This window comes from Narcine bancroftii, chromosome 9, assembly GCF_036971445.1.
Source record: "Narcine bancroftii isolate sNarBan1 chromosome 9, sNarBan1.hap1, whole genome shotgun sequence".
Classification (NCBI taxonomy): Eukaryota; Metazoa; Chordata; class Chondrichthyes; order Torpediniformes; family Narcinidae; genus Narcine; species Narcine bancroftii.
The window spans coordinates 101,321,931-101,348,674 of record NC_091477.1 but is presented as its reverse complement, the minus strand read 5'-3'; the positions used below and the strand labels follow the sequence as shown (position 1 = coordinate 101,348,674).

The window sequence follows — 26,744 nt, the reverse complement described above, 5'->3', positions numbered from 1 at the left end:
GTTTAAAAATGTTTCATGTCAGAGCCTTGAAGGAAACTTGGGCCATAAATACAATCCTTCATTGTAGCTTGAGTAACTCAGCATCAGTGGGAGAAAAAGAATGGTTGACATTTGGGATCAGAACCATTCTGACCCAATGTCTTGAACATTAATTTTTCTCCCATTGTTGTTGCTCAGCCCACTGAGTTCCTCCAGTAGATTGCGTATTGCTTCAGATTCCAGCAGATGTGGTATCGTTTGTCTGTTCGGTTCATTGTAGCTTCTCTGACTATTCCTTCTTTGTGATCTTTATTCTGAGATCTCACCTTAATCTGTCACAATAGCACTCCCTATTCCTAAAATCACACCACCTTGTTCCATCTCACTCTTCCATATTATCAACAGCTTACTGAGATCCACCCTGAGCTTCCCTCCAGGGCAACCTCATCAGATTCTTCTCTTCCTCCTACCCTGAATGACTCTGATTTTCATCTCCATCTCAAGTCACCTTGCCTCCTTAATTTATTTCTGCTTTCTTGAAATGAACTTCCAACATGTTGGGGGCTGCCCTAATCTCGGGTCTCTTGTCGCGCCTGCTGGAGTGCTGAAGGTGAATTCATGGACACTTGGTACTTCTGAGGGGACTTTTTGGCTTCACTTTCTCTTATTGTTAGGGCAGTGCTCACAGTGACTCTATTTACCTTATGGCAGACAAAAGTTGAAGTATATCATTATATTTTTATGTATTACAGGTACTCAATCCTTTATCCACAACCCTTGGAGGACAATGTGTTCTGAATTTTGGATTTTTCCGGATTTCAGAAAGCCCATCCAAATTGTGCTGCCGTATCTACCCCCACCCCCTTCCGGCCGCCTCCTCCAAGCGCCAGTCCCTTGGCCGCCCGACTCATGCTGACGCCTCTCTCCCCACTTGCTGGATTTTGGAGCTTTCCAGATTTTAGATGTCTGGATAAAGGATTGTGTACCTGTATTACATGACAATAAAAATAACCTTAAACCTTGAAAGAAACTTAAAATAAATTTAAAAAAAATTATATATATACATAATACACTTTGTGCAAATTCATTACAAATTCTTCTTGTTAGATCAAATAAAAAGGTGCTGATTATTGTCTTTGTCTCCATTTAATTTGTAGATGTTGTCTTTCATGTATGCCCACCTGACATATTTTCATCAAGGGTATGACCTCTTTATGGAACTGGAGCCTTATATGAAGGATTTGGGAGCACAGGTGAGATTTTAAACTCGGTGATCAACAATAAACATTGTGATAAAGAATTAGGATTTTAAATAAATTCCCAGTTTTCCTTGAGCAGGATGTACAAACTAAACTTGCAGAAACTGTCTACTACTAAAAATGGTGAAATGTTTAATAAGGATGTCTTATTTCTACTGCATCCTGGCAAGTCTGGTTTGTACATCTGCAGTAAATTTGGGCCAAGACCTCGATCCAAGTATGAGGTTAAAGTAACTTTAGATGACATCAAAGCAGCATTTGATTGAGCGTGGTATCAAGAAAGCCTGGTAAATTCAAAATTAATTGGTAATAAGCACCAAATAATCCATTAGCTGGAGTGATACCTTTCACAAAAGCCGATACTTGTGGTCGTTGGAGGACAATCATCCTTGCTCCTGAACATTACTGCAGTATAGTGCACTAGATGCTAGAATCAGAAATGGGATTTCTGCACATTGTCCAATGTTTAATTCCATTTGTAACTCCTCTAGAAATTCAGTCCTTTTCAGTGTATTAAATATGATGGTCAATAAGATGATGTATTGTTAAATTTGCATTGCAAATAATTATACTCTGTTATTTGATTCAATACCTTCTCACTTGATCTGCATTTGCAGTTATTTTGGCTCTGCATAATTGTTGTAACATAAGATTTTTTTTTTCTGCTGTCTTTACTACCATTTTAAGATAGCCTAGTTTTCTCAATACCAGAGTACGTTGCTAGTTTCTACTTGGACTGCTTTGTTCATTTTTGCTAGTATGCGAGATATTCTCTCTTCAGATTTGTAGTTCTTGCACACTACAAGGCCTGTGATAAATGCACTGAGATTAAACAAAAGCGAGGGTTTAGGAATCGTAGGCTCAAGTGTGACTTTTTTTTGATAGGCAGAAATATAACTATAACATCATTACACAGGAATTTAGAATATTTTAAGTTGAAAAGGTGAGGTTATAGTTAGTGTATTTAAAATTGATATGCCTTCAAAAATGAAATTGGTTCATGGTTGAATAGTGAAGCTTTTCCTTATATTATGATTGGTCTAGAAATGTGGTTGATAAATCTTGAATTTAATCATTTTTACATTTTCTGTTTCTACATAATTGATGCAGTACTATTCAGAATCAGCATCTCTGCCACTCATTTACCCTACCAGGCATTCATAGCTGTTAATGCAAGCAGCAATGATCAGTAAGGGTTGCAATGCACAGTATGTGCATTGTATGTACACTGATTTCTGTTGCCATACATGGAAATTAATTTGGAAAGACGTAATTATTCTAATTTTTAGATAGCTGTATGAGCAATGCCAAATGGGTCTTCTTTTAACTACCAACTGGATCTCAGTACAAGCTATCAGAATGAATTCCTGAAAATTTCTCGCAAAGGTGTGATGTATCTTCAGAATTCTAGAGAACAGATTGCAGAATAAGTGTACAAGATTGGTTGATGCTGAATCTATTTTTGGAGTTGAACAGATTGACTTGCTGGAATCTTGTCAATTTGTTAATTATGTAAATAATCTGAGACATCATATGGTCTGTTATAAATAACCCAGTAGATTTTTGGAGAAGTACAAACTTAGTTTTACAAGTCTTCATTGGTTTGCAAGTTTTAAAATAAAATATCAGATTATTTATCAACATCAAATTAAGTTTTTCAATTTAAGGTTTTAAAATAAGAGTTTATTGTACTTGATTTGGATTTTTTGAAGTTGGAAGATAATCTTATTGAAACATAACAGGACAGGAAAGTAGATGTTGAATTGCTTTCATTAGTGTGAAAATTCCAATTAAGGGAGTAGTTACAGATTAGATGTTGGCCATTTAAAATGGGTATTCAGGAATAACTTCTTAGAGAGGGTGGTTAATCTCTGAAATTCTCCATCCTCAGATGGGGGGTGGTTGTGGAGGCTGGATCATTTAGGGTATTTGAAGAGGAATAGATACATTTTTGGAAGCTGAGGAATTGAGATCATTGGAGAATGGTACAGGAGATAAAGGTCTGGGCCAATCAGCGATGAGAACATTCCATGGCAAAGCTGGTTCGAAGGGCCAAAAGGCTCCAGCTCTTATGCTCTTATTGCTCTCTTTCAACAGTTGGATCAATTAGTTGTGGATGCAGCGAAAGAGAAGAGAGACATGGAACAAAAGCATTCTACAATTCAACAAAAGGTACACAAACAGTTGAGATGGCTTAACTGTGATATCTGAAATGTAACCATAATCTTTAGATACTGATATTAATTCAATATTTGATCATCTATCTGCAGACTATTGAAAGAATTTACTAGTTACACTGAGCATCTAATTTTCATTGTGATGAAACCCCTAAATTGCAATTTCTAGGATTGTTCCCTGAGAATTTTTTTTCCAACAATTACTGTGTTTTTAAGTAATCTAATACTAGTGAAAATAATTCTTTTGAAATGGAATATGTGAATAAATGCAATTAATTAAAAAGAAGGACCGCAAAGGGAGTAATCTCGGGATTACTGCCTGTACCATGCGACAGTGAGAGCAGGAATAGAATGAGATGGAGGATGAACGTGTGGGTGAAGGGGAGGAGCAAAGGGCAGGGATTCAAGTTTGTGGATAACTGGGACCATTTTTGGGGTAGGTGTGACCTGTACAAAAAGGACGGGTTGCATTTGAACCCCAGGGGGACCAGGATTCTGGCGGGGACGTTTACTAGGGTTACTCAGGAGACTTTAAACTAGAATGGCTGGGGGGAAGGGAACCAAATGAAGGAGAACAGCAAGGAGAAGGTTAGAATGCAATCAAATAAAGCTTGCAGACAGTGTTTGAGGGGGAAAGGCAGGAGATAAAAAAGATGGATGCTCTATATGAAGATGGATAGAGGTCGATTGCAAAAGAGAGCTGTTGGTAAAGATAGGGGCATACAGGAAATAAAATGTGGGAAATCTCTAAAATGCATATATTTTAATGCTAGGAGCATTGTAAGGAAGGTGGATGAGCTGAAGGTATGGATTGACACTTGGAAGTATGACGTGATAGCGATTAATGAAACATGGTTACAGGAGGGATGTGACTGGCAGCTAAATATTCCTGGATTTAGTTGCTTTAGGTGTGATAGAACCAGGGGGGCAAGAGGGGATGGGGATGCACTACTTGTTAGAGAAAATATTGCAGCAGTGCTTCAGTGCGATGGAATAGAAAGCTTGTCCAGGGAAGCTATTTGGGTGGAAATGAGGAATGGGAAAGGGGTGTATTATCGATCACCGAATGGGGAACACGAATTAGAGGAAAAAATTAGAGGGAGATAGCAGATACTTGTAATAAGCACAGGATAGTGATTGTGGGGGATTTTAATTTTCTGAATATAGATTGGGGAACCCATTCCTTGAAAGGGCTGGATGGGTTGGAGTTTGTAAAATGTGTGCAGGATAGCTTTTTGCATCAATTCATGGAGGAACCAACTAGAGAGGGAGCAGTGTTGGATTTACTGTTGGGGAATGAGATGGGTCAGGAGACAGAGGTCTGTGTGGGGGAGCACCTCAGGCCCAGAGTTGAGGTTTTTGAGTGGGGAAAAGCTAGGTTTGAGGAGATGCGAAAGGATTGACAAGGGGTGGATTGGGACAATTTGTTTTTTGGGAAGGATGTAATAGAGAAAGGGAGGTCTTTTAAAGGAGAGATTTTAAAAGTACAAAATATTTATATACCTGTTAGGTTGAAAGGTAAGGTTAAAAGTTTGAGAGAGCCATGGTTCTCAAGGGATATTGGAAACTTGGATCGAAAAAAGAGAGAGTACTACAATAAATATAAGAAACGGGAAAAAGGAGATGTTTGGGTACTATATTGAATGTAAAAAGAATCTTAAGAAAGAAATTAGAAAAGCTAAAATAAGGCGATAGCAAGCAGGGTGAAAATAAATCCAAAGGGTTTCTACAAACATGTAAATAGCAAAAGGAAAGCGAGAGATAAAATTGGTCCAATAGAGAATCAGAAAGGATAAATGTGTGTGGAGCCAAAAGAGATGGGGGGAGATATTGAACAATTTCTTTTCCTCCGTATTTACTGAGGAGAAGGATATTGAACTGTGCAGGGTAAAGGAAGCAAAGTGGGTATATATGGAGACTATAGTGATTAAGAAAGAGGTAGTACTGGAGCTTTTGAAACATAAAGGTGGATAAGTCTCTAGGTTCTGACAGGATTTTTCCCAGGACCTTGAGAGAAGTTAATGAGGAAATAGCAGAGGCTCTGGCAGTGAACTTGAGATATGGGGAAATGTGCTGTACAATTTTTTTTTAATACTTCTAAATTTGATATTTTAAGTTCCTTCTAGTGAAATGTCATCAGTTAATGCAAGGGATGCAAAATCAATATTCAAACCTTGAATCAGTATTCAAACCTTGAATCGGTATTCAAACCTTGAATCGGTATTCAAACCTTGAATCGGTATTCAAACCTTGAATCGGTATTCAAACCTTGAATCGGTATTCAAACCTTGAATCGGTATTCAAACCTTGAATCGGTATTCAAACCTTGAATCGGTATTCAAACCTTGAATCGGTATTCAAACCTTGAATCGGTATTCAAACCTTGAATCGGTATTCAAACCTTGAATCGGTATTCAAACCTTGAATCGGTATTCAAACCTTGAATCGGTATTCAAACCTTGAATCGGTATTCAAACCTTGAATCGGTATTCAAACCTTGAATCGGTATTCAAACCTTGAATCGGTATTCAAACCTTGAATCGGTATTCAAACCTTGAATCGGTATTCAAACCTTGAATCGGTATTCAAACCTTGAATCGGTATTCAAACCTTGAATCGGTATTCAAACCTTGAATCGGTATTCAAACCTTGAATCGGTATTCAAACCTTGAATCGGTATTCAAACCTTGAATCGGTATTCAAACCTTGAATCGGTATTCAAACCTTGAATCGGTATTCAAACCTTGAATCGGTATTCGAAATTTCCACCTCACTGTCAAAAGACAAAGGAGGAAAAACCCAAAACCCAACCCACCAATTTTCCCTTGCAACCGTGTCTGCCTGTCCCGCATCGGACTTGTCAGCCACAAACAAGCCTGCAGCTGACGTGGACATTACCCCTCCATGAATCTTCGTCCGCAAAGCCAAGCCAAAGAAAATAATGATATGAAGATGTTTGATGTAACATTGGGTTCTGTTAAATCTAAATGTTTTAATTTTTTTGGAGTTATCTCCAGAAAGTGATCAAGTTTATCTATTATGAAAGGATTCTGAATTACACAAATATAACAGAAAAATTGAGTTCAGTGTTTTTTGTTAAATTTATCAAAATGCTTTAACATTTTTGAATGAATTAAGTTTCACTTAGTTAACTTAAACATTTGAAATTGTGTTTTAGAAACGTGCATAAAATATATTTAAATGAAAATACTACACAATGGGCAGATGCATTTACCATGCACCGGGTTAGCTGTCGTATCAGCTGACTACTTTGTGAAGGAGGAGTTAATGCTTACAGAACATAATCTAGATCTCGGAATTGTAATGGGATGTGTATTGTGGTCAGATGATGCCAGGTTTATAAATAATTAGATTTTGGTGGAGTAAATTGAATGGAAAATATTATTCAAATGATCATTTTAACACTGATGGTGCTAGGCAATCGGCAAGTGTCTTCAGCTGTATGTGTGCAATTTGTGTTTACCATGGAATTTTTTTTATCATGGTGAAAGAAAAACTGTTGTGTTTCACGTGAATATAGTTCTTTATTATTTCTAAGATCAGTGACAATGAGACTCTTCAAATTTCATTATGTGTTATATATGGTAAGTTGTTTTATTTTTGTGAAAAATGTTTTGATATAAATGGTACTTAAAAGTTGATACTTTCAGTAACCTGTTTACTTTAGTTCATGCTCCTACTTCAGTGTGGTAATTTTTTTTAGCTTATAAACTACTTCTTTCTACAAATAATGTAGCATTAATTTTTATTTTCTTAGAATATTTATTCAAGGTCTTCAAGAACTATTTATCTATCTAGTTTTACATGAGCACCAAATGTCATGAGATACTTAATTTTCTCGGAAGAATAGATCAGATGACCTGTCTTTACTAAAGCTGGATGTAATTTCATCAGCTTCAATTTACATTAATAGGCAATGAGTTCTTTTACAATGGGACTTAGAGAAGTTGCAATCAATAGTAGTTAAGTAAATTAAGAACAGAAAGAGCCCTCGCACTCATTGCTTTCTGCAAGCAAAAGGTTTGTCAAACTCTTGGTTTTTCAAGTCATTTGCAGCATGGTGTTACAGTATTTGTTTGGTCAATGTACCAGTATCTTAAAATACAAATAGAATTTCTGGAAATACTCAGTAAATCAAGCAGCATCCAAGAGAGAGTTGATTCATTTGACCTTTCCAAATATTTTCTTAACAAGTTGTTTTGAGACCACAAAAAATAAATTGTTGATACCAAATACAGTTTGTAAATAAGAAACTGCAGATGTCACTTATTTATATTTTGATATAAAACAGCTTAAAATTAAAAATCTCAAAAAAATAGTCATTTATCTATTTTTATTGTCCATTTTCCTTCCAGTGAAATGTCATAAGTTAATGCAAGGGATGCAAAATCAATATTCAAACCTTGAATCAGTATTCAAACCTTGAATCAGTATTCAAACCTTGAATCAATATTCAAACCATGAATCAGTATTCCAAACCTTGAATCAATATTCAAACCTTGAATCAGTATTCAAACCTTGAATCAGTATTCAAACCTTGAATCAGTATTCAAACCTTGAATCAGTATTCAAACCTTGAATCAGTATTCAAACCTTGAATCAGTATTCAAACCTTGAATCAGTATTCAAACCTTGAATCAGTATTCAAACCTTGAATCAGTATTCAAACCTTGAATCAGTATTCAAACCTTGAATCAGTATTCAAACCTTGAATCAGCATTCAAACCTTGAATCAGCATTCGAACCTTGAATCAGCATTCGAACCTTGCGTCAGCATTCGAACCTTGCGTCAACATTCGAACCTTGCGTCAGCATTCGAACCTTGCGTCAGCATTCGAACCTTGAGTCAGTATTCGAACCTTGAGTCAGTATTCGAACCTTGAGTCAGTATTCGAACCTTGAGTCAGTATTCGAACCTTGAGTCAGTATTCGAACCTTGAGTCAGTATTCGAACCTTGAGTCAGTATTCGAACCTTGAGTCAGTATTCGAACCTTGAGTCAGTATTCGAACCTTGAGTCAGTATTCGAACCTTGAGTCAGTATTCGAACCTTGAGTCAGTATTCGAACCTTGCGTCAGTATTCGAATCTTGCGTCAGTATTCGAACCTTGCGTCAGTATTCGAACCTTGCATCAGTATTCGAACCTTGCATCAGTATTCGAACCTTGAATCAGTATTCAAACCTTGAATCAGTATTCGAACCTTGCATCAGTATTCGAACCTTGCATCAGTATTCGAACATCAGTATTCGAACCTTGCATCAGCATTCGAACCTTGCATCAGCATTCGAACCTTGCATCAGCATTCGAACCTTGCATCAGCATTCGAACCTTGCATCAGCATTCGAACCTTGCATCAGCATTCGAACCTTGCATCAGCATTCGAACCTTGCATCAGCATTCGAACCTTGCATCAGCATTCGAACCTTGCATCAGCATTCGAACCTTGCATCAGCATTCGAACCTTGCATCAGCATTCGAACCTTGCATCAGCATTCGAACCTTGCATCAGCATTCGAACCTTGCATCAGCATTCGAACCTTGCATCAGCATTCGAACCTTGCATCAGTATTCGAACCTTGCGTCAGTATTCGAACCTTGCGTCAGTATTCGAACCTTGCGTCAGCATTCGAACCTTGCGTCAGCATTCGAACCTTGCGTCAGCATTCGAACCTTGCGTCAGCATTCGAACCTTGCGTCAGCATTCGAACCTTGCGTCAGCATTCGAACCTTGCGTCAGCATTCGAACCTTGCGTCAGCATTCGAACCTTGCGTCAGCATTCGAACCTTGCGTCAGCATTCGAACCCTGCGTCAGCATTCGAACCCTGCGTCAGCATTCGAACCTTGCGTCAGCATTCGAACCTTGCGTCAGCATTCGAACCTTGCGTCAGCATTCGAACCTTGCGTCAGCATTCGAACGTCAGCATTCGAACGTCAGCATTCGAACGTCAGCATTCGAACGTCAGCATTCGAACGTCAGCATTCGAACGTCAGCATTCGAACCTTGCATCAGTATTCGAACCTTGCATCAGTATTCGAACCTTGCATCAGTATTCGAACCTTGCATCAGTATTCGAACCTTGCATCAGTATTCGAACATCAGTATTCGAACCTTGCATCCACATTCGCACTTTGCACCCAAATCTACTCTGGAGGAAAAATACTCTCCTTGAAATCTTGATTTAAGCTGCAATAACCTGAAAATGTTTTTTTTCATGCCTGATGCAATGTACTTTATTTCAAGAGCACCAAGGCATTTTGATGCTAAGTAATGAAACATGGTTGGGGTTAAATATGAATGTTTTTGATTAAGCAATTATCACTTCTGAGCCACATTTTAATTTTGGCTTACTTTCCATTGAATAATTTGACATTCCACAGAAGGAAAATGCTTCCATATTCAAAATGAATTATTTCCCCTGCATTATTAAGTTATGATTCAGTATTTCTAAAGGCAATTATGCTGAGATGACCAGTTGGTAATAATTGTGCAGGAGCGATTGGTTCACTGTACTATCTCCATCTTTGATCTACTTGCATGCCAATTTCTAAACCACAGACATTTGCGTTTTGTTCTCATCTTTTCCAAGGTCTTTGCCAATCTCCTTCGGTGTACAAAATAACTCTGGCTGTCTTCATCTCAGTGATCAGATTTCATTTTGGCTGCATGGTTGATCTTCATTGCTTCGTCTGTGTGATACGCTGTCTTAAAGTTACAAAAAAACATTTTGTACCATCTTTGAAAGTGTACTCTTTTATCTCCATTATTTCCTCTGTTGTTTTCCTGCATGAAACAACGCTCTCCTAATTTTGTCAAGCATTCTGGAAATTGCCCTCCACAAGTACGAGGAGAGCTGACATTTTGCATTTGACCAGAGCTCAGATTTCTTTTTCCATCTGTAGCATGGCCATTGGTGTTCTATCTTTGCATCTTGAATCACTTCCATCCTTCATGTGATGCCACATTCCAATATTTGGCCAGTTATAACCTTTCATGAGTAGCATCATGTTCAAAATATTTCACTTGACACCTTCAGTATGAAGTCCAGCTTTGTGATCATCTCCAGCCTTGTTAAATTCCCATTTTTCTCAGTACCATGGTGAACCTTGAAACTTAAAGATACCCACTTTTGATACCTGTTTGAGCTATTGCCCGCTTGAGGGTATTTAGCAATTTCTTTCATCCGAACATAGTCCTATTACTACAAACGTCTTTTAGTCCTATTATAACAAACGTCTTATATTCTTTGACCAAATATGAGACCTGGAAATTGGAATTCCTATATTATGGGTTGCCAATTTTTTAAACTAGCATTTGCTACTTGTGTAATTTTACTATTTTGTGTCTCTGGACCATTCCCATTTTAATCATCCTATTTCAATTCTCCATCCCATTCTTTGCTGGAGTGTCTGTTGTTATGAGCCCAGAGGATCCCAAAACCCAGCAGCAATAGATATTCACCGAGATAAATAGTTTAACAAAAATTGTTTTTAATTATCTTTAAACATGGAAATGGGATCAAATTTTAACATTACTATTAACTTACTTAACCCTCTTCTAATTCTAAGTGCACGTGTATGTAATGTGTATGCAAGTTTAGAAAAGTTCTTTAATTCACAGTCTAATCTTCTCACTCCTCCAAGTTCACTGGTTGCAGGCAATTCTTATACTGTGCACAGAATTTAACATTTATGAATTTTACTAGGCTTTGGTGTTTGAAAGGTAAGTGGTTACAGCTCATGAAGGTTCTTGTCCATTTTCAGAGAGAAATTTGTTGTTCCATGGACACCCACAAAACTGATCCCTTTCAATCAGCCACGTCCGGTCTTGCCAAAGAAACTTGCTCCATCAGGGTTTTCTGGATGATAACCTCTTTCTTTAGGTCACCACAGAGTTCCTTTTTGTTTCTCCTATTTCGAGTGAAACATTAGGCATCCAGACATCTCCTCTTGCATGGACCACAAGGGCTTTGACCAGGCTGAACTAAGCACTCACAACCCTTCTTCAAAATCGGGTTATTCCTTCAAGCTTGCCAGCTTGTCCTGTTCCAGTCCCTGCTGCTGAACTGTAAAAACACACCCTCTCTCTCTCTCTTTCTCTCTCTGCTTGCAAAACCACATGACCCTCTTAGAACAGCAACCTTCACTCAGACAGCTGCAGCTTCGAACCTAATTCTCCAAGTTCTTTCATCTTTTGCTTTTCAAAACCACAGTCCATTAGTGAAGTTCCTTGGGCACTCTCCAAAGCTTTTGCAAAGGTATTTGGAGCCGGTCTGTTTAGCTTGAGCAGAGCTCCAGTATTTTAAATGAGAACTGTTTTGAAGTGAAGGTATGTGACTTACACTAAAAATAACCTGCTACACTTTATCTCCCAATATTGTATTTATACACAATATAAAACACAACATATTCTGTCACACTGTCCATGGACTCATCCACTGCCAGACTGAAACCACGTGCAAAATTGGAGGAACAACATCTCATCCTCTGTGTGGGGACCCTCCAACCAGATGGCATTAACATAGACTTTTCTGGTTTCCATTAAACACCAACCCACTTCCCCCTATCACCTTTCTCCCAGCTCTGTGTTTATGTCTCTCTTGCTCCCTTTTCCCCTTGTTTCCTTTCGCAGAGCCAAAATCAATCCTCACCTCTTATATCCAATGTTTTTGTTGGTCTGAACACTTCCCACAGCTGGTCTTCAGTCTTTATTCTGATGTCTTCCTGTTCTTTGCTTATTCCTTGAAGAAGGCCAGCTGAGCCTTCCAGCATTTCTGTATGTTTTTACCACTTTAATCATCCACCACTATATTTTAGTTCTTCCAGTTATTTTGTTAAGTTTAAATGTCTTGCATGAGGAATTGTTTCATTTATAGAGTTTGGAATTTCACTTATTGGTTTCTGGGTGCAATGGAGTCTGAATTTAATTGCTTTCTTTGAAAGAAAGTTTTCTTTTTAGAAAACTGAATACTTGCTTTATTTCTTAGAGACTAAAAGAACAGTCCCTTTGGAGGGGAATTTGTGTCTTGTGATGCAATATCAACACACCAGCAGAAACATTTTCCCCTACCTTCCACTCTCGGCATCCCAAAGGACTATTTCCTTTGTGATCTTTGATCCACTTTTCCATCTCCAATCACATTGCCTCAGACAACATTTTCTATGACATGTTTGCTCATCTACCTCATTCCTTTCCAGGTGAAATATTAGTTCCAATTTATTCTATTGCATTCATTACTTGCGATCAGACCTTTGCTTCATTGGTGACTGCATTGGTTGACCACTTTGTGGGTGATCTCCTTTTGGGCAATGGGATTGACCCTGGTGTTCCAGATAGCTATCATTTGAATTCTATACTCCACTCCCACTCATACCAATCTGTCCATGGCCTAATCACTGTTCCGATAAGGCTCAGCATTAGCTTGAGGGCCAGAGCACATCTTTCATCTGAAAACATTCCAGCTTTCTGGATTAATTTCCTGAATTTTAAAAATGTGATATTTATCTTATTTCTGTTTTCCATGGATGTTGCCTGATTTGCTCGATGTTGTTGTGAATATACGCCTGTGTGCGTATGACATCTTCATACATATATATTGTGTGCTGTGGGGAACCATTTTAGATTAATAATAAAGAATGAATGAGACACCAAGGTTGTGTGTGTGAGTGTATTTCTAAGCCTAGAATACAACAGATTGGTGACTGATAATAATGAACTTCTTCTACACAAGGATTGGAGAAAAGATTACAAAGTGAAATAGTGAACAAAAATAACAGTGAGTCACAGGCTCGTGCATATAAAAAAAAACAAGACTCAGAATGGCAGAGGAAGAGTTTGGAAAAATCGAGGACTCCAAAGAAGACTGGTATGACTGTATCAAAAGACTGTTTTGCCCATAATATTACTGACACACCAGTTTTGAGCAGAAAACAGGTGCTATTTCTGACCCAAGTGGGAAGCAAGATATTTAAATTGATGAAATTTGTGTTAGCACCTGAAAGACTAAATAGAAAAACTTATGCAGAGCTGTGTGCTGTATTAGGAGAACTTCTATGTTCTAAGCCAATGGTTATCACAGAAAGATACAAATTTTATTTAAGAAAACAGGTGACTCTCTAAGCGAATATTTGGCTGAATTATGTCGACTGTCAGAAATCTGTGAGTTTGGTGCATTCTTAAACGAAGCATTGGGACAGGTTAATCATAGGATTAGCTGACTGTAATGCCCAATAGCAGTTGCTCAGTACAAAAGACATAATTATTAAGTCTGCGTATGACACAGTCTTGGGTTTCGAGATGGCCAATTTAAAACTTGGAAATTCTACAATAGGTAATGGGAAAATTTAACTAACAAGAATGGTTCCGCTGCAGAAAAAGAAACCACAGTCCGGATAATTTTAATTATTTCAGAAAAGCTAGATATCATCTATGTGACAAGGAGGGACACATCAGAACCAAGTGTCCAAGAAAGAAAGTAAATATCAACAACGGCAAAGAGGACAAAAGGCAAAGTTCCAAATATGAAAAACAGCCCTCCAAAGTGAAAAAGGAGAGGGATGAAAGCCCTAGCAGTGAACCTAACGAGTCGGAGGAAGACAAGACACTGAAAGTAATATATATTCGCAGATTAATGGATGAGAAATCGGAAATCTACATCCATGTGAAAATCAACAACTAAACTCTTCAAAGGGAGTTGGACATAGGAGCAGCAGCGTTGTTAATGCCAATAAAGTTTAAAAACATGATCGTTAGCTCATCTTGCCTTCTCTGACATGGTGTAGAAAACGGTCATGGGGGAAAAAGTCAAGGTGTTTGGGAAATGCAAAGTAGACGTGGAATATAAAGGACAGACACCAAAAGGATTATCCCTCTACTTTGTTGCCACCAAGGGGCCGGTGTTATTGGGAAGAAACTGGTTGTCGCACATCCAATGAGATTGGATGGAAATTGGATCCGTAATGAACGTATGTACGGAGGGTGAGGCCAAGCCAAAACTGGAGCAAGTGCTTAAGAGGTATCAAGACAATTTTTGGAAAGGGCTTGGGGAAAGATCCAAGGAGTCAAGACAAAGTTACACTTGAAATCCGGTGTTGAACTGAAATGCTATAAAGCCCAGGACGGTACTGATTGCAATAAAAGGAATAATTGAATCAGAATATAGCAGGTCGGAAATGAAGGAATCTGGAAATGATTCCTTCAATGCAATGATTGGGCAGCTTCCATCGTGCGCCAGTGTGAAAAGCCAGCGGAGAAATCCAAATTTGTGGTGATAACAAAGTCACCATTAATCAGACTCTGCAAATAAATGATGATCCTGCACCCAAAGCGGAGGAAATATTTCAGGCCCCGAATGGGGGAGGGATTTCACAAAACTGGACTTATCCCAGGAGTATCCGCAAATCGAATTAGATGAGGCCTCAAAAAATGATGTTGCAATCAATAATCATTTAGTGTTATTCACCTATACCTTGTGGAATATCTGCAGTTCCAGCAACATTTCAAGCTGTCATGGACAAATTGTTGCTCGGCATAAATGTGGGATGGCACCTTGATGACATCATAATTACAGGTCGAGAAGACTTAGAGCATCTATCAAACCTGGAAAGGGTCCTAATCCAATTGCTACAAGCAAACAACTGCCAGCTCCAGGACAAGTGTGTATTTAGGGTACCTTCTATAATATATTTGGGATTTACAATAGTGCCGCTGGTACTGAGGCCGTCCGCAGAGCACCCTATCCATTGAATAAAGCCAAATTAGAATCATTCCTGGGTTTGGTTATATGTCAACTCTGTGCAGCCCACTGAACCAATTGTTAAGAAAAGAATAGAAATAGTGCTGGAATGAAGAGACAAGTAACATGGTCGATCATTTAAAAGAACTGCTCACATCAAGCAATAACATTCTTGCCCACTAGGACCCAGAAAAGGAAGTGAACCTTACGGTGGCTACTTCTTGTGGGTTTGGGTGCAGTGCTATTTCAGCTGACGTAAAAGGGGGAACAGCATGATGTACTACAGTATATATCAAAAATATGGTTTTGATGGGCGATAATTGATAAATAAAATATAGGTAACATACAAGGATGGCTAACCGGAATAGATGGCAAAACTTGGAAAGATTAGTACATCAGATTGAAGGAGACATTTTAAGAATTTAAGGCTTTCAAAAAAGGGAAGAATCTATCATGGATAAATCTTATTTGTCACTGAAAAATAATAGTTCATAATTACTATTTAAAAAACAATCTACGGATATATTTAGGCCAACGCTGCTGCAAATTAATGAAGATAGCCTTCAATTTAGGAGCTTGAGAAGGCAAAATCTAACGTTGCGGCAGAGTAATGTGTGGGTCCATTAGATCACCATGCTGAAAATTTTATTTTATTTTAATTTCTATCTTGTCTATTAGTAATTGATGTTTTTGTACTTTGTTTACCATCAAATATGCAGGATTTCTCCAGCGATGATCCCAAGATAGAATTTAATACTGATGCTGCCAATGGCATTGTCATGGAAGGATATTTGTACAAACGAGCCAGTAATGCGTTTAAAACATGGAACCGGTAAGATTTCACTTTGTTCTGGATCAGGAACAAAATATTTTTCTATAGTTGTTAATAATAATAATATGGAAAAGGAATGTGATTAATCTCAACTCATTGATTCTTCATACCTTTGTTTGTTTTTTAATTATTTGTCAATGAAAAAATATTGTCTGTTTCATTTACTGGTTAGAACTTAAGAATTGTATATCAAAACCAAACATAGTAGCTTGTGAACAAATTTGTTCATCTTGCAAGAAATGATAACAATACCAAATTTTTAAATATTTTTTAAAAATTTAAATGTCTTACCTTAGCTATCCAAAATGATACTCATGTTTCTTAAACATTACCATTTGAAGTTAAATTATGAAGTAATAATATTAATGAATGTGGATGAAAAAGGACCACGTGATTAATTAATAGTATGGAATGCCATGAAGTCATTTTATAGTCAAAGTAGGATATTTAGTTAACTAAGTGGAAACTGCATAGAAAATGCCAGGCAATATGGGTTGAAAGTAGAGCTTGTTGCTTGAAAATGGAGCAACCTCTCTAAGCATTCATTCTTGCAGTTTAACAAGAGCTTTTAGAGAATCTTTTATTGGTAGATGTGTATTTTCCTGGATCTGCTTATATTCTTCATTTACTCTTCAGAAATGGAGGGGGGGGGGGGTCCTAGAGAGAGAGAGAGAGAGAGAGAGAGAGAGAGAAATCAACCCAAAAATCTGGTTTACACTGCTGTTGAGATGTGTTTATAGAGTGCTAAATTGCATGTTAATACTTCATGCCCATGCTTGAACACAATATTCAGTTTCTTCATGAAAAACTTGAATTGTTGTCTGTGTCTACATTGTGGGCATATGTTCCCCAGCTAAGGTAAAGCTTCCATTATTGTCAAGTAATACTACATTTAGAATGTAACATACAGGAAATTCTTTAACCTTTGTCACTGTAAGGCAGACAGAGAGTCGCCACGTTGTCCAGAACTCTTACAAAAACCTACAGCACCTGGTGTTCCTAGGCAGTCTCCCCTCCAAGTACTGACTAGTCCTGTGCCTGTTTAGCTTCCGAGATCAGACAATCCAGATGTATTCAGGCTATTTGGTGCTGGTCCCAAAATTAAATTTGCACTAGTCCAGCCAGTCTCAATGTGGTCCCCGTGGGCCACATCACATTTAAGGTGCTGTTGGTGGAGGGGGGGTGGGGGGGTGGGGGGGAGTGAGTGGGTGGGCTCAAACTGAAATCATTAAATAATTTTAAATTTTTTATGTAGTTGGTAGGAGAGAAGTACGGAAGCAACCAACTAAACTTGACTGCTTCACAGGGAAGGGGGCCCATAAAGTTTGTGCAGAGCCCTAAGGGGGCCATAGCCAAAAACAGGTTGAGAATGACTGTCTAGTCCATGTCTTGGCATAGATTTTCATTCTCTGTTGATATAACATTATAATTCAAAGCCACTCCAATTTCTGAAGGTGTTATGCTGCAGTGCAGTCTGACTTGACAGTCATTTGAACACTTCTTCACAAGGCAATTGATCAAATGAAAAACAGAGGCAAATATTTTCTAAAAATTTAAATTAAACCTCTGCTGTTTTCGTGGGTCTTTGTCAAACTTGATTTGCCTATTGCATATTTAAATATCCTCACCCCAGTTGACAAGTCAACACTTAAATAAATTACTATGAGCCACATGGGAGTCTCCTATTCAGTGTTGAGCTGTACAAATGGTTAGATATTTGTTGAGTTTGTAATTGCTGAAGGCCTTTATCTACATTTACTGTTGTCTTAAAAGGCATTTCATCCTTGGTATCAAACTTCTACTTTTACTATGGACCAGTTTGTGAAAAGTATCCAGTCATTGCTGTATTGTGACCAAGTTGATAACTAGTTTTGTTTTTTGTGTACAAGAGGCACCATGAAGTTGCACCAACTATATCTTATTCCACAAATTAAAATCAGAAATAACAGATCAATGTTTTAGATGTGGCAAAGTAACAGGAACCTTTTTACATTTAACCTGGTCATTTTCCAAGGTGAGGCCTTTCTGGGAAGATTTGGGAAATCTTCTAGAACAAATCACTAAGATTGAATTTATATAGATAACCAGAATTGTTTGTATTGGGAAATATAGCTATGTCTTGTTGGAAGGCAAAAATATATGCTTTTATTCCTCTGGAGAAAATTACTTATAATCTTATGAAAAAAATACAATGGAGTCCACATCTTCAACACGTTGGTGTAAATTCTTAATGGTGCCACACATGGTACTTTTTGAAGGCTGAGAGAAAACCAGAAGTCTCGGGAAAAAGCCCATGTCGTCATGGGGAGAATGTACAAAATCCTTACAAACAGGACGGGATTCAAACCCCATTCCCGATCGCTGGCATTATAACCATGTCACCCAAAGAAATAAATTACAAACACTTTCAATCCTCTGACAGAAAAAAAAATATTTACCTCTCTTTGGTGGAAAGAAGTTGATCCCTGTGACACACCACTTGTTACATCTTGCCAACCCATTTATGCTTATAATTTCCCATTGGCCATTAGGAGTGGACATTGAACAGTTACCTCTTGCTGTAACGTTAGAGGCCACCAGCATTAGGTCCTTGTGAAAGCTGTATCGATTGTGCTGATGCTTGCAGGCATAATTGGCTAGGGCTTTTTAGAGCACATGTCTCAAACACAGCTCAAAAAAAAATTCCAATAAAGTAAGAAGGCTAATTCCTTTCAGGAATTCAAATTTTCTTGATGACAATAGGGTAGATGCCTACAATTACTCAGACTATTGCAATCACAGCATGTAAACTAGGAAGTAACGCAGGATTTAACTTCTGAATGGCAAATAAACCACGATGAAATGATTTTGCAGATTAGGCTCTTAACAGTGGTTAAGTACCAACTTTGTTGAATTTTCTTTTCTCTGTCATAATGTTGGACAGCCAGAGATAGAAATTTGGACAATTAAGCAAATTGAGGATTATAGAGGTGAAGTTAAAAAAGTATTAACCTTGGGTAGCAAAGCTGACTTGTGGGACCTACCATTACCTTTGATTTTTTGATTTATGTGTTTATACAAATACACCCTTTCCCCTATTTACGACCTATGTGACTTAGGACCATCCGTACATAGGACCGAAAAAAAACCCTATACATTTTTTAAAAAGAAAAATATATATGTAATTGTAAAAATTACGCTTGGTCATTCATCCACCAGTGCTAATGGCTGTGTGCATACCGTTAGACGATATCGTGGCGTTATGTACGTCACAGCATCTCTCTCAGTTGCCATTCGGTAAGCACGCATTATTCAAGAAAATCTAATGAATTTTCGTGCTGGATTTAACCATTATTGGATTAAACCCCAAAGAATGCTGTACAGGTATACGGCTTCCACATGCCATGCTAACATATGTCTGACTTGCGTCCATTTCAAGATCTGACTGGTCAGTCAGAACGGAACTTTGATCTATGTTGGGAAATGGCTGTACAAATATCATTAAAGCATTCTGAGGTAAACTTATTTGGTCCAGATATTCCATGATATTATATGGCTGATAAGCCTTGGGTAAATTTGTAGAGAAACTGTTTATTTTTTAAGGCTCCTTATATTTCCTTATTGAATTTCTGTTTCCTGCAATATATAACATTTTCTTCCATGCTTAGTGATTAGCATTCAATACCAAAATTAAATGCATATTTCTAATTTTGCAGCTTCATTTAAAAAGTATCATACTGTAAATGAGTACTTTCCGTTTCATTGGGGCTTTATGCAGAAATGCTATAATAGCTTGTACTGCTTTATCTTTAGTATGCATTTAATCTTCCTGTGTTTTTTGATCATGGTTTTTCATTTTACTATTTCATTTTTTTCTGTTTTCTTTCTATGTCTTGATCCTACCCCATTTTGTCATGTGACAGGAAAAAGACCCCCCACATCAGGTACCAACCTGTCAGCTGGACATCTTATCTACTCCCCAGTCCTGTCTCTGAATATTAGTTCTCACCTGTCTGCAAGTGTCCAAAGAATTTCGGGTAAACCTGGTTTAATCCATGGCTTTTAAACTGGTCACTTTGCTGTTCTTTTTACAGCATGGACACAGTGTTAGCTGCAAACCAGAGGCAGAATTCTATGCTTGTTTTGCCTTTCACAATATTAACAAAACTAACCATCCTTCTATCTAACCTGCTGCACTTCAAGTTCTGTGTGTAAATCAATTTTAATGCTAAAGAAAATGTTTAAATTTAAAACTCCATGCATCAAAAAGGTGCTTATGTTCTTTTAATTAAGTCTTTCTTGTGAAAACCAAATATAATTTTCAAATCTATTTTTCAAGCTTAGAACTATGATATGTTCTTGAAAGTAAAATCAAAATCTGTTTCAAAGTGAAAACATTTCTGTTATGAGTGAAATTGAGATTTTTTTAAAACAGCTAACCAATTTATGGTGTAATTAAGTAGACTGATGAAAAATTTCTGGGATGTAATAGTAGAGTGAATCTGATACTTGGAACAGCAATCTTCTAAGTTCTCATGCTGCGGTTTGGGAGCTGTCTCACTCCTGTCTGGCTTGGCTGATGGTGAATCCAGGCCATGTTATGATATGGTCAAGCCCCTTGTTTAGTTATTGTTAAATACATAAGCAATAAGGGTTGAGCAAATGATGCCATTTTGATATATTGTTTGCTCATCCCCTATTAATATAATCAACCATATTCCAAAATAGTTTTTTAAAACAATACTTTCTGAAATTTCAGATTTGGTGAACTGCAAAGGCTGTTTACTGGGTAGCAAAGTGCGGAGCTAATCATTCTTCTTGTCATTTATTTGTTAGCTGGCTTTACAATTAGATGTACTCCAGGGGAAAAAAAAAGTTGTAGAATGGGGTAAATAAAGAGAGGAGAGAAAGAAGATTTGGCATGGGATGGAGCTTTGACATATGGTCAAAAATTCCCAGTTTTCACTAGGCTCTTTAGGTCCCACATTTGATTTGGGCACCATAGACTTTGGTGGTTGGCACATGTTGGAGAGGAGGAGTAAGAAAATTAGATGCTGCTATTTCTTAGTATCATCCAGTAATCTACCACTGCATTAGTGGGGGCATGAGATGAGAACATCTATGATGCCATCTTCTACATGATGACATTTGAACAATGGGCTCACACATCACTTGATTGCTGATGGGATGAAATCAATACCTTCAGAAGTGGAACCATCCCCAGAAACCATGAACGGTGAAGGAAATGAAACAGAAGCAACAAACAGGATTATTTCTGAATTTGTCAACACTTTGTAGCTATTCAGTTTAAATTTTGTTCCCGCTGATTTCCTAGCTCTGCAAATTGTGTTTTTTCTTCTTACAGGCGCTGGTTTTCAATTCAGAACAACCAGCTTGTTTACCAAAAAAAGTTTAAGGTGAGCAAAATTGTATTGTGTACTCAGCGTAAATTGATCTCATCATCTTGGCCGCAAATATTTAGTAAAATATCTTGCACAGAAAAACACCAACGTTCAGAAACATGAACTAATAGCATATTGCATACCAACTGAAAAACATTAGTAAAGCTAAAAGTACATTAATCAAGACAACTCTACAGCATTTGACATCAGACAACTCAGAATTATTAAAAACTTCTGGTGTTTTACTACTTTTCTGGTATCTGAATACCATGTTAGTTTTAATCTAAATTTAAATGTTTCAGTGTCTTCGTATAACTAATTTTTTTCCCCATACACTTCCTCAAGGATAACCTCACCATAGTGGTTGATGATTTACGACTTTGTACAGTCAAACCCTGTGAGGATATTGAAAGACGTTTCTGTTTTGAGGTAGTCTCCCCTACAAAGTAAGTACCCAAGCAGTTTGCCTTATTGTAGTAATTTTATGTTTCAAAAAATATTCTGGATAGACTTTTTCATGCAAATATAATTTCCATTAACTTTTAATTTTAAAGGAAAATAACATGTTTTCAGGTGCAGATAGTTTTGCTTCATTGTCATAAATTGATTGTCAGTACCAATATTTCCATGGCTCAAACCCCATTTTTAATTTTTGTCACCGATGGTAATTTGTAGAGTTGTAGGTTATGTTGATTGAAATAAATGTAGATATTCTTTGAAATAAATTTTTACACATAAGCAAAGTAACAGGCGATTCTGGCCCATGAGCTCAAGCTGCCCAAAAACACCAATTAACTGACAAACCCAGTACGTTTTTGGAGGGTGGGAGGAAACTGGAGCACCCAGAGGAAACCCATGAAGACACAGGGAGAATGTACAAACTCCTTACAGACAGCGCTGGATTCGAACTCTCGTGCTGTAATAGCACTGTGCTAACCATGTTGCCTTGATGTGGAAGAATGATGTATAAAGTAGTTGGTATCTTCTTTAAGTACTTATGAATGTTCGGCCTATGAAAAACTGATGAAACATAATATATACTTTGATTCATGTAGTTATCAGATGCTTCTAAATACAATGTGAAGCCTGTTCAGACTTTTTTGTTTGTGATATGTTTTCCATTGTGGTAGAACTTGGATTATATTTCTAAGTTGTTTCCAGTGGCTTTATTGATTTAATATCTGTGAATGTTTATAATGCAGGAGCTGTATGCTGCAAGCAGATTCTGAAAAAATCCGACAAGTTTGGATCAAAGCTGTTCAAACAAGCATAGCAACAGCATACAAAGAGAAAGGAGAAGCAAGCTATGCAGATGTATGTATGCAATTTAAATTGTGCACTGCAGCTATTTAATAATAAAGGTTTTTAACATTTGTGGGTTGTAAGGATGGACCAAAAATACAGCATTTCCAGCACTGTTTATGTCCCATGAGAAATTAAAGACTTTATTTATATTGTTACCTGATAAGAGATCTAAAGCTTGAGGTGAACCATATTACTGCATATCTATTACTATGATCTAAATGTTGACTCAGAACACCTGCGTTGTCTTAAAATTTGAAGTTGTCTGAGTGATGATGAAGCCTGTTGATTTAGGAAAAACTATACACTTGTTATTTTCCAGAATTTTAAATTCCTTTTCAATTACATCAAATCCCCTTTGAATCATTGTTGTGTACTTTGAATTGCCATAGGTTGATCCCCTTGTTTACCTGTGTGGCAATACAAGCAAACTGACATCTTCCTTCATTATTCTTGTAGCAAGCATGAATTTATATTCCATATGCTATATCTTATCAATGTACTAAATGCAAAGAACTGGAGTTGAAGTCCCAATTCCCTCCTTCTTTTGAAAAAGACCATCTGAAGCCAAAATTAGAAAAGCAATAGATGCTCAGCATAGTTTGTTTGCCTGGCTGCAGAATATTTTGTTGTCTGTGACATTTAATACATGGCAATTTCAAAGACTTGCATTTTAGTAAAACACTAGTGATGGATGATGTAAATGAAAAGTTCAATCTTTCAGAGAACAAGAGATACGGTAATTATTTTAAATGTGCATGATATCTGAATATCCACCCTAACCCAAATATTTGAATATTATCAACATCTGCCCTCTGGTGATTGTTAAATCCCTGACATGAAGTGAATTATTGCAGGTAGAATTAAATTTAATTTATTTTGTCATTTTTGTGCTTAGAGTTAATATTACAGTAACACAGGCGTAAGATCATTATAACTTTGTGAAACATTGCAGTGTCCCCAAAAGGAAAGGTTAGGGAAGATGAAATACAATTCAAGGCCTTGGCTTCAGTGCTATTTTTCTGTATTTTTGATCTTGATATCTAAAACTAATAAACACCTGTCAAATTTTAACATGATTTTCATTTAACCCAGCTGACATCACCTTTTGCAAGAGGAAACCCCAAATTTATATGTGGGGGGCAGAGCTTTAAGTCATGAAAGGTTGGGTTTAATTTTAAGGTTGTGGTGACGAGACTGGCAAAGGCTCTGGCCCTGATTAAGTGCTGAGAAAAGTAACTTGTTGAGGGAGTGGAAAGGGAGGTGGTGAAAGATCAACAAAGTACTGTGCAACAGCAGAGGCAGATACTCTGGGAAGATGGCCAAGAAATTACTGTAGCTCAAATTAGAGCTATTTTTGTGCAGTGTTATTGTTACCATATGAACCTTAAATAAGGAACACTCGTGATTGTGAAGCCAAGTTTGGCTCCAATGCAGTCTATAAAGTTGCTGGTGATACCACCTTTGTTGACTGAATAACAGGAAATGGTGAATCAGAATACTGGATGGAGATTGAGAATCAGGTTGTATGGTGACAGAACAACAATCTTGCTCTCAAAGTTATAGGACCAAGGAGTTTATTGTGGACTTTGGGAAGGGGAGTCTGAGGGGCCACACATCTCTTCATTGATTGGACAACAGTGAGAGAGTGAGAATGTTCATGTTCCTGAGATTCCACATGTCGGAGGAACTTTACTGGAGCCATCATGTCGAAGAAACTGTGAAGAAAGCACACCACTGCTCTGACTTGCTAAGAAGTCTGAGGAATTTTGACATATCATCGAATACTGTCTCAAATTTCAACACTGACTGGTGGCATCACAGACTGGTTTGATAATTCAAGTGTTCAGGAATGCAGATGGTTTGGTAATTCAAGTGCCCAGGAATGCAGATGGGTGCAGCAAGTGCCAAATCTAACCAAATCAATGACTGGCTCTGAACTCCCAGCCACTGAAGGCAGCCAACTTTATAAAGGGCCCTCATCACCTTGGTCATAACCTATTCTCACCGGTACCATTAAATAAGTTACAGAAGCTTGAAGTCCAGAAACTCTAGGTTCATGAACAGTTTTTATTCGGCAGTTATCAGGCTCCTGAGTTTTCCCTTATTACCCTAAACATACATTACTCTGTGTCCACCAAAAAGATGTGCCTGCACCATTATAAAACCTTTTTCTTGCTGTAGCTGTAACTGAATATTTATTTATTCATCTGTCCTGTGTATTTATTTATTTTTGTACTGGGTAATTTAATGCTAAATACAATTTGCTGGAGAAATTCAAGGGGTCAAACAGCGTCAGTGTGGGGAAAAAAGGAACAGTTGACTCGATAAACGGTTTTGGACCATTTTTTTTTCTCCCCTGGATGCTGTTTGACCCCTGAGTTTCTCCAGTAGATTGTGTTTAGCATCAGATTCCAGCATCTGTAGTCTCTTGTGTGTTTCAGGTTAATAAATTAGTGTATCTTATATAACTGTTTGGCTGCAGCAATATGAATTTTGATGCAGATGCATGTGGTACATGTGTACGTGAGTAAAAACTTTATTATCATAGTGAAGTTCTGTAGAATTTTAATAGAAAAGAAAGCTAGCAAACCTATTTTTTCTTCAGAAATTGGATAGAAAATCCTCTCCCTCTACCAGCAGTCTGGATTCTGGGAGCGAACTGAAGGAACGGCCAGTGAAAGGAGAAAGTGCCCTCCAACGTGTGGAGTGCATTGCTGGCAATGCCAATTGCTGTGATTGTGGCCAGTCAGATCCACGTTGGGCAAGCATTAATCTTGGAATCACTCTCTGCATTGAATGTTCAGGAATTCACAGGTATTGTTGTGATGAGGATGAAAGGTCATGTTTGATTGAAGCATATCATTTGCATTCGCCTCTCTGGTAATTGTGTTGATTAATCCATACTGTTGCTCCTTTTACGCAAGTAGAATATGTATTAATGGCTCATGCGTTGATTTAGGGAAACATTTGGGGAAGATGGAATGTGGGTTCACTCATTTATCATTCAATTTTTAAAAATAATGTATTTGTTTATATCATATTAAAATACATCCACCTGAAAGCGTAACAAATCACATATTCTTCTGAAGTATATAACCTATTCTCCACATATCCCATGACTAGTGTTGGGAAGATATCAATTCCAAGGGAATAGCAAATTCAGAGTTGGAATATGATTGCACTCATATAGGCAAAGGAAATTTTATTGCATTGAAAAACCGTTCCGTAAGGATAGAACAAGTATAAGTTTCACTATCTTGTCGAAGTCTGTCCAGCGAAAAGGCAGTATTTTAGTTCACTAAGTTTACTTTCTCTTTATATTTAGAAGCCTGGGTGTCCATTTTTCGAAGGTGCGTTCCCTTACTCTGGATTCGTGGGAACCTGAGCTTTTGAAAGTGAGTAGTTTAACTTGGTGGGGACAGGAAACACCAAATGATGATTTATTACAATTTAAATATATAATTTGGTTTAGCAAAAGCCTTTAAATACATTAAGAATATATATTTGCTGGAATTCATTCAAGTCATGGTGAACATAACTAAATATTTTAGTCAAATTTTTTGTAATTTTAGTTCCCCAACTTGGACGATGAAAATGAAGTGGTAAAATCTTATGATAAAAGCAGAGTTAAAATAGTTTTTGTGTATTTTTCTGTACAGAAATATATTCTAGAAAGTTATTAAATGCTTTGGCATGTTGGAAAATTTCAACCAGCAATTAAGAATTTAATAGTGGTCCAATACAACAATTTTACTCTTGATGTGTCAGCAATACTTTTTCATTCCTGAAGAATTAAGATGAAGCTGATATATTCTCATTTTGTTTGCCAGCTTATGTGCGCTTTGGGAAATAATGTTATCAATAGAATATATGAGGCACAAGTGGAGGAGATGCACTCTAAGAAACCAAATCCAGGAGACTCGAGGTAATTTGCAAAACAGGAGTTCCTGCTAGGACTTTTCAGATTTTTAAAATGTCATTTTGGCTCCACAAATTTTAAACTATGTTCTATCTAACTCCTCTGATAGATATTAATGATATCATAGCAATATCCCA

The 26,744-nt window shown here is 37.3% G+C and overlaps 1 protein-coding gene across 6 annotated transcripts in view; it reads left to right on the top strand.

Annotated features, from left to right (window-relative positions):
• The window catches only part of LOC138742526 (arf-GAP with coiled-coil, ANK repeat and PH domain-containing protein 2-like), a 100,808-nt gene that overhangs the window by 54,457 nt on the left and 19,607 nt on the right, over positions 1-26,744 (top strand). For 5 of the 6 annotated variants that reach the window (XM_069897043.1, XM_069897041.1, XM_069897045.1 and 2 more), the window contains 10 exons: positions 1,137-1,232; positions 3,336-3,410; positions 15,890-16,002; positions 19,905-19,925; positions 21,347-21,398; positions 21,729-21,829; positions 22,586-22,697; positions 25,294-25,502; positions 26,014-26,083; positions 26,519-26,613. In XM_069897043.1, the coding sequence (XP_069753144.1) occupies positions 1,137-1,232; positions 3,336-3,410; positions 15,890-16,002; positions 19,905-19,925; positions 21,347-21,398; positions 21,729-21,829; positions 22,586-22,697; positions 25,294-25,502; positions 26,014-26,083; positions 26,519-26,613 (944 nt within the window). The remainder of the gene's footprint in view (positions 1-1,136; positions 1,233-3,335; positions 3,411-15,889; positions 16,003-19,904; positions 19,926-21,346; positions 21,399-21,728; positions 21,830-22,585; positions 22,698-25,293; positions 25,503-26,013; positions 26,084-26,518; positions 26,614-26,744) is intronic. The other variant, XM_069897042.1, reaches the window with a different exon arrangement.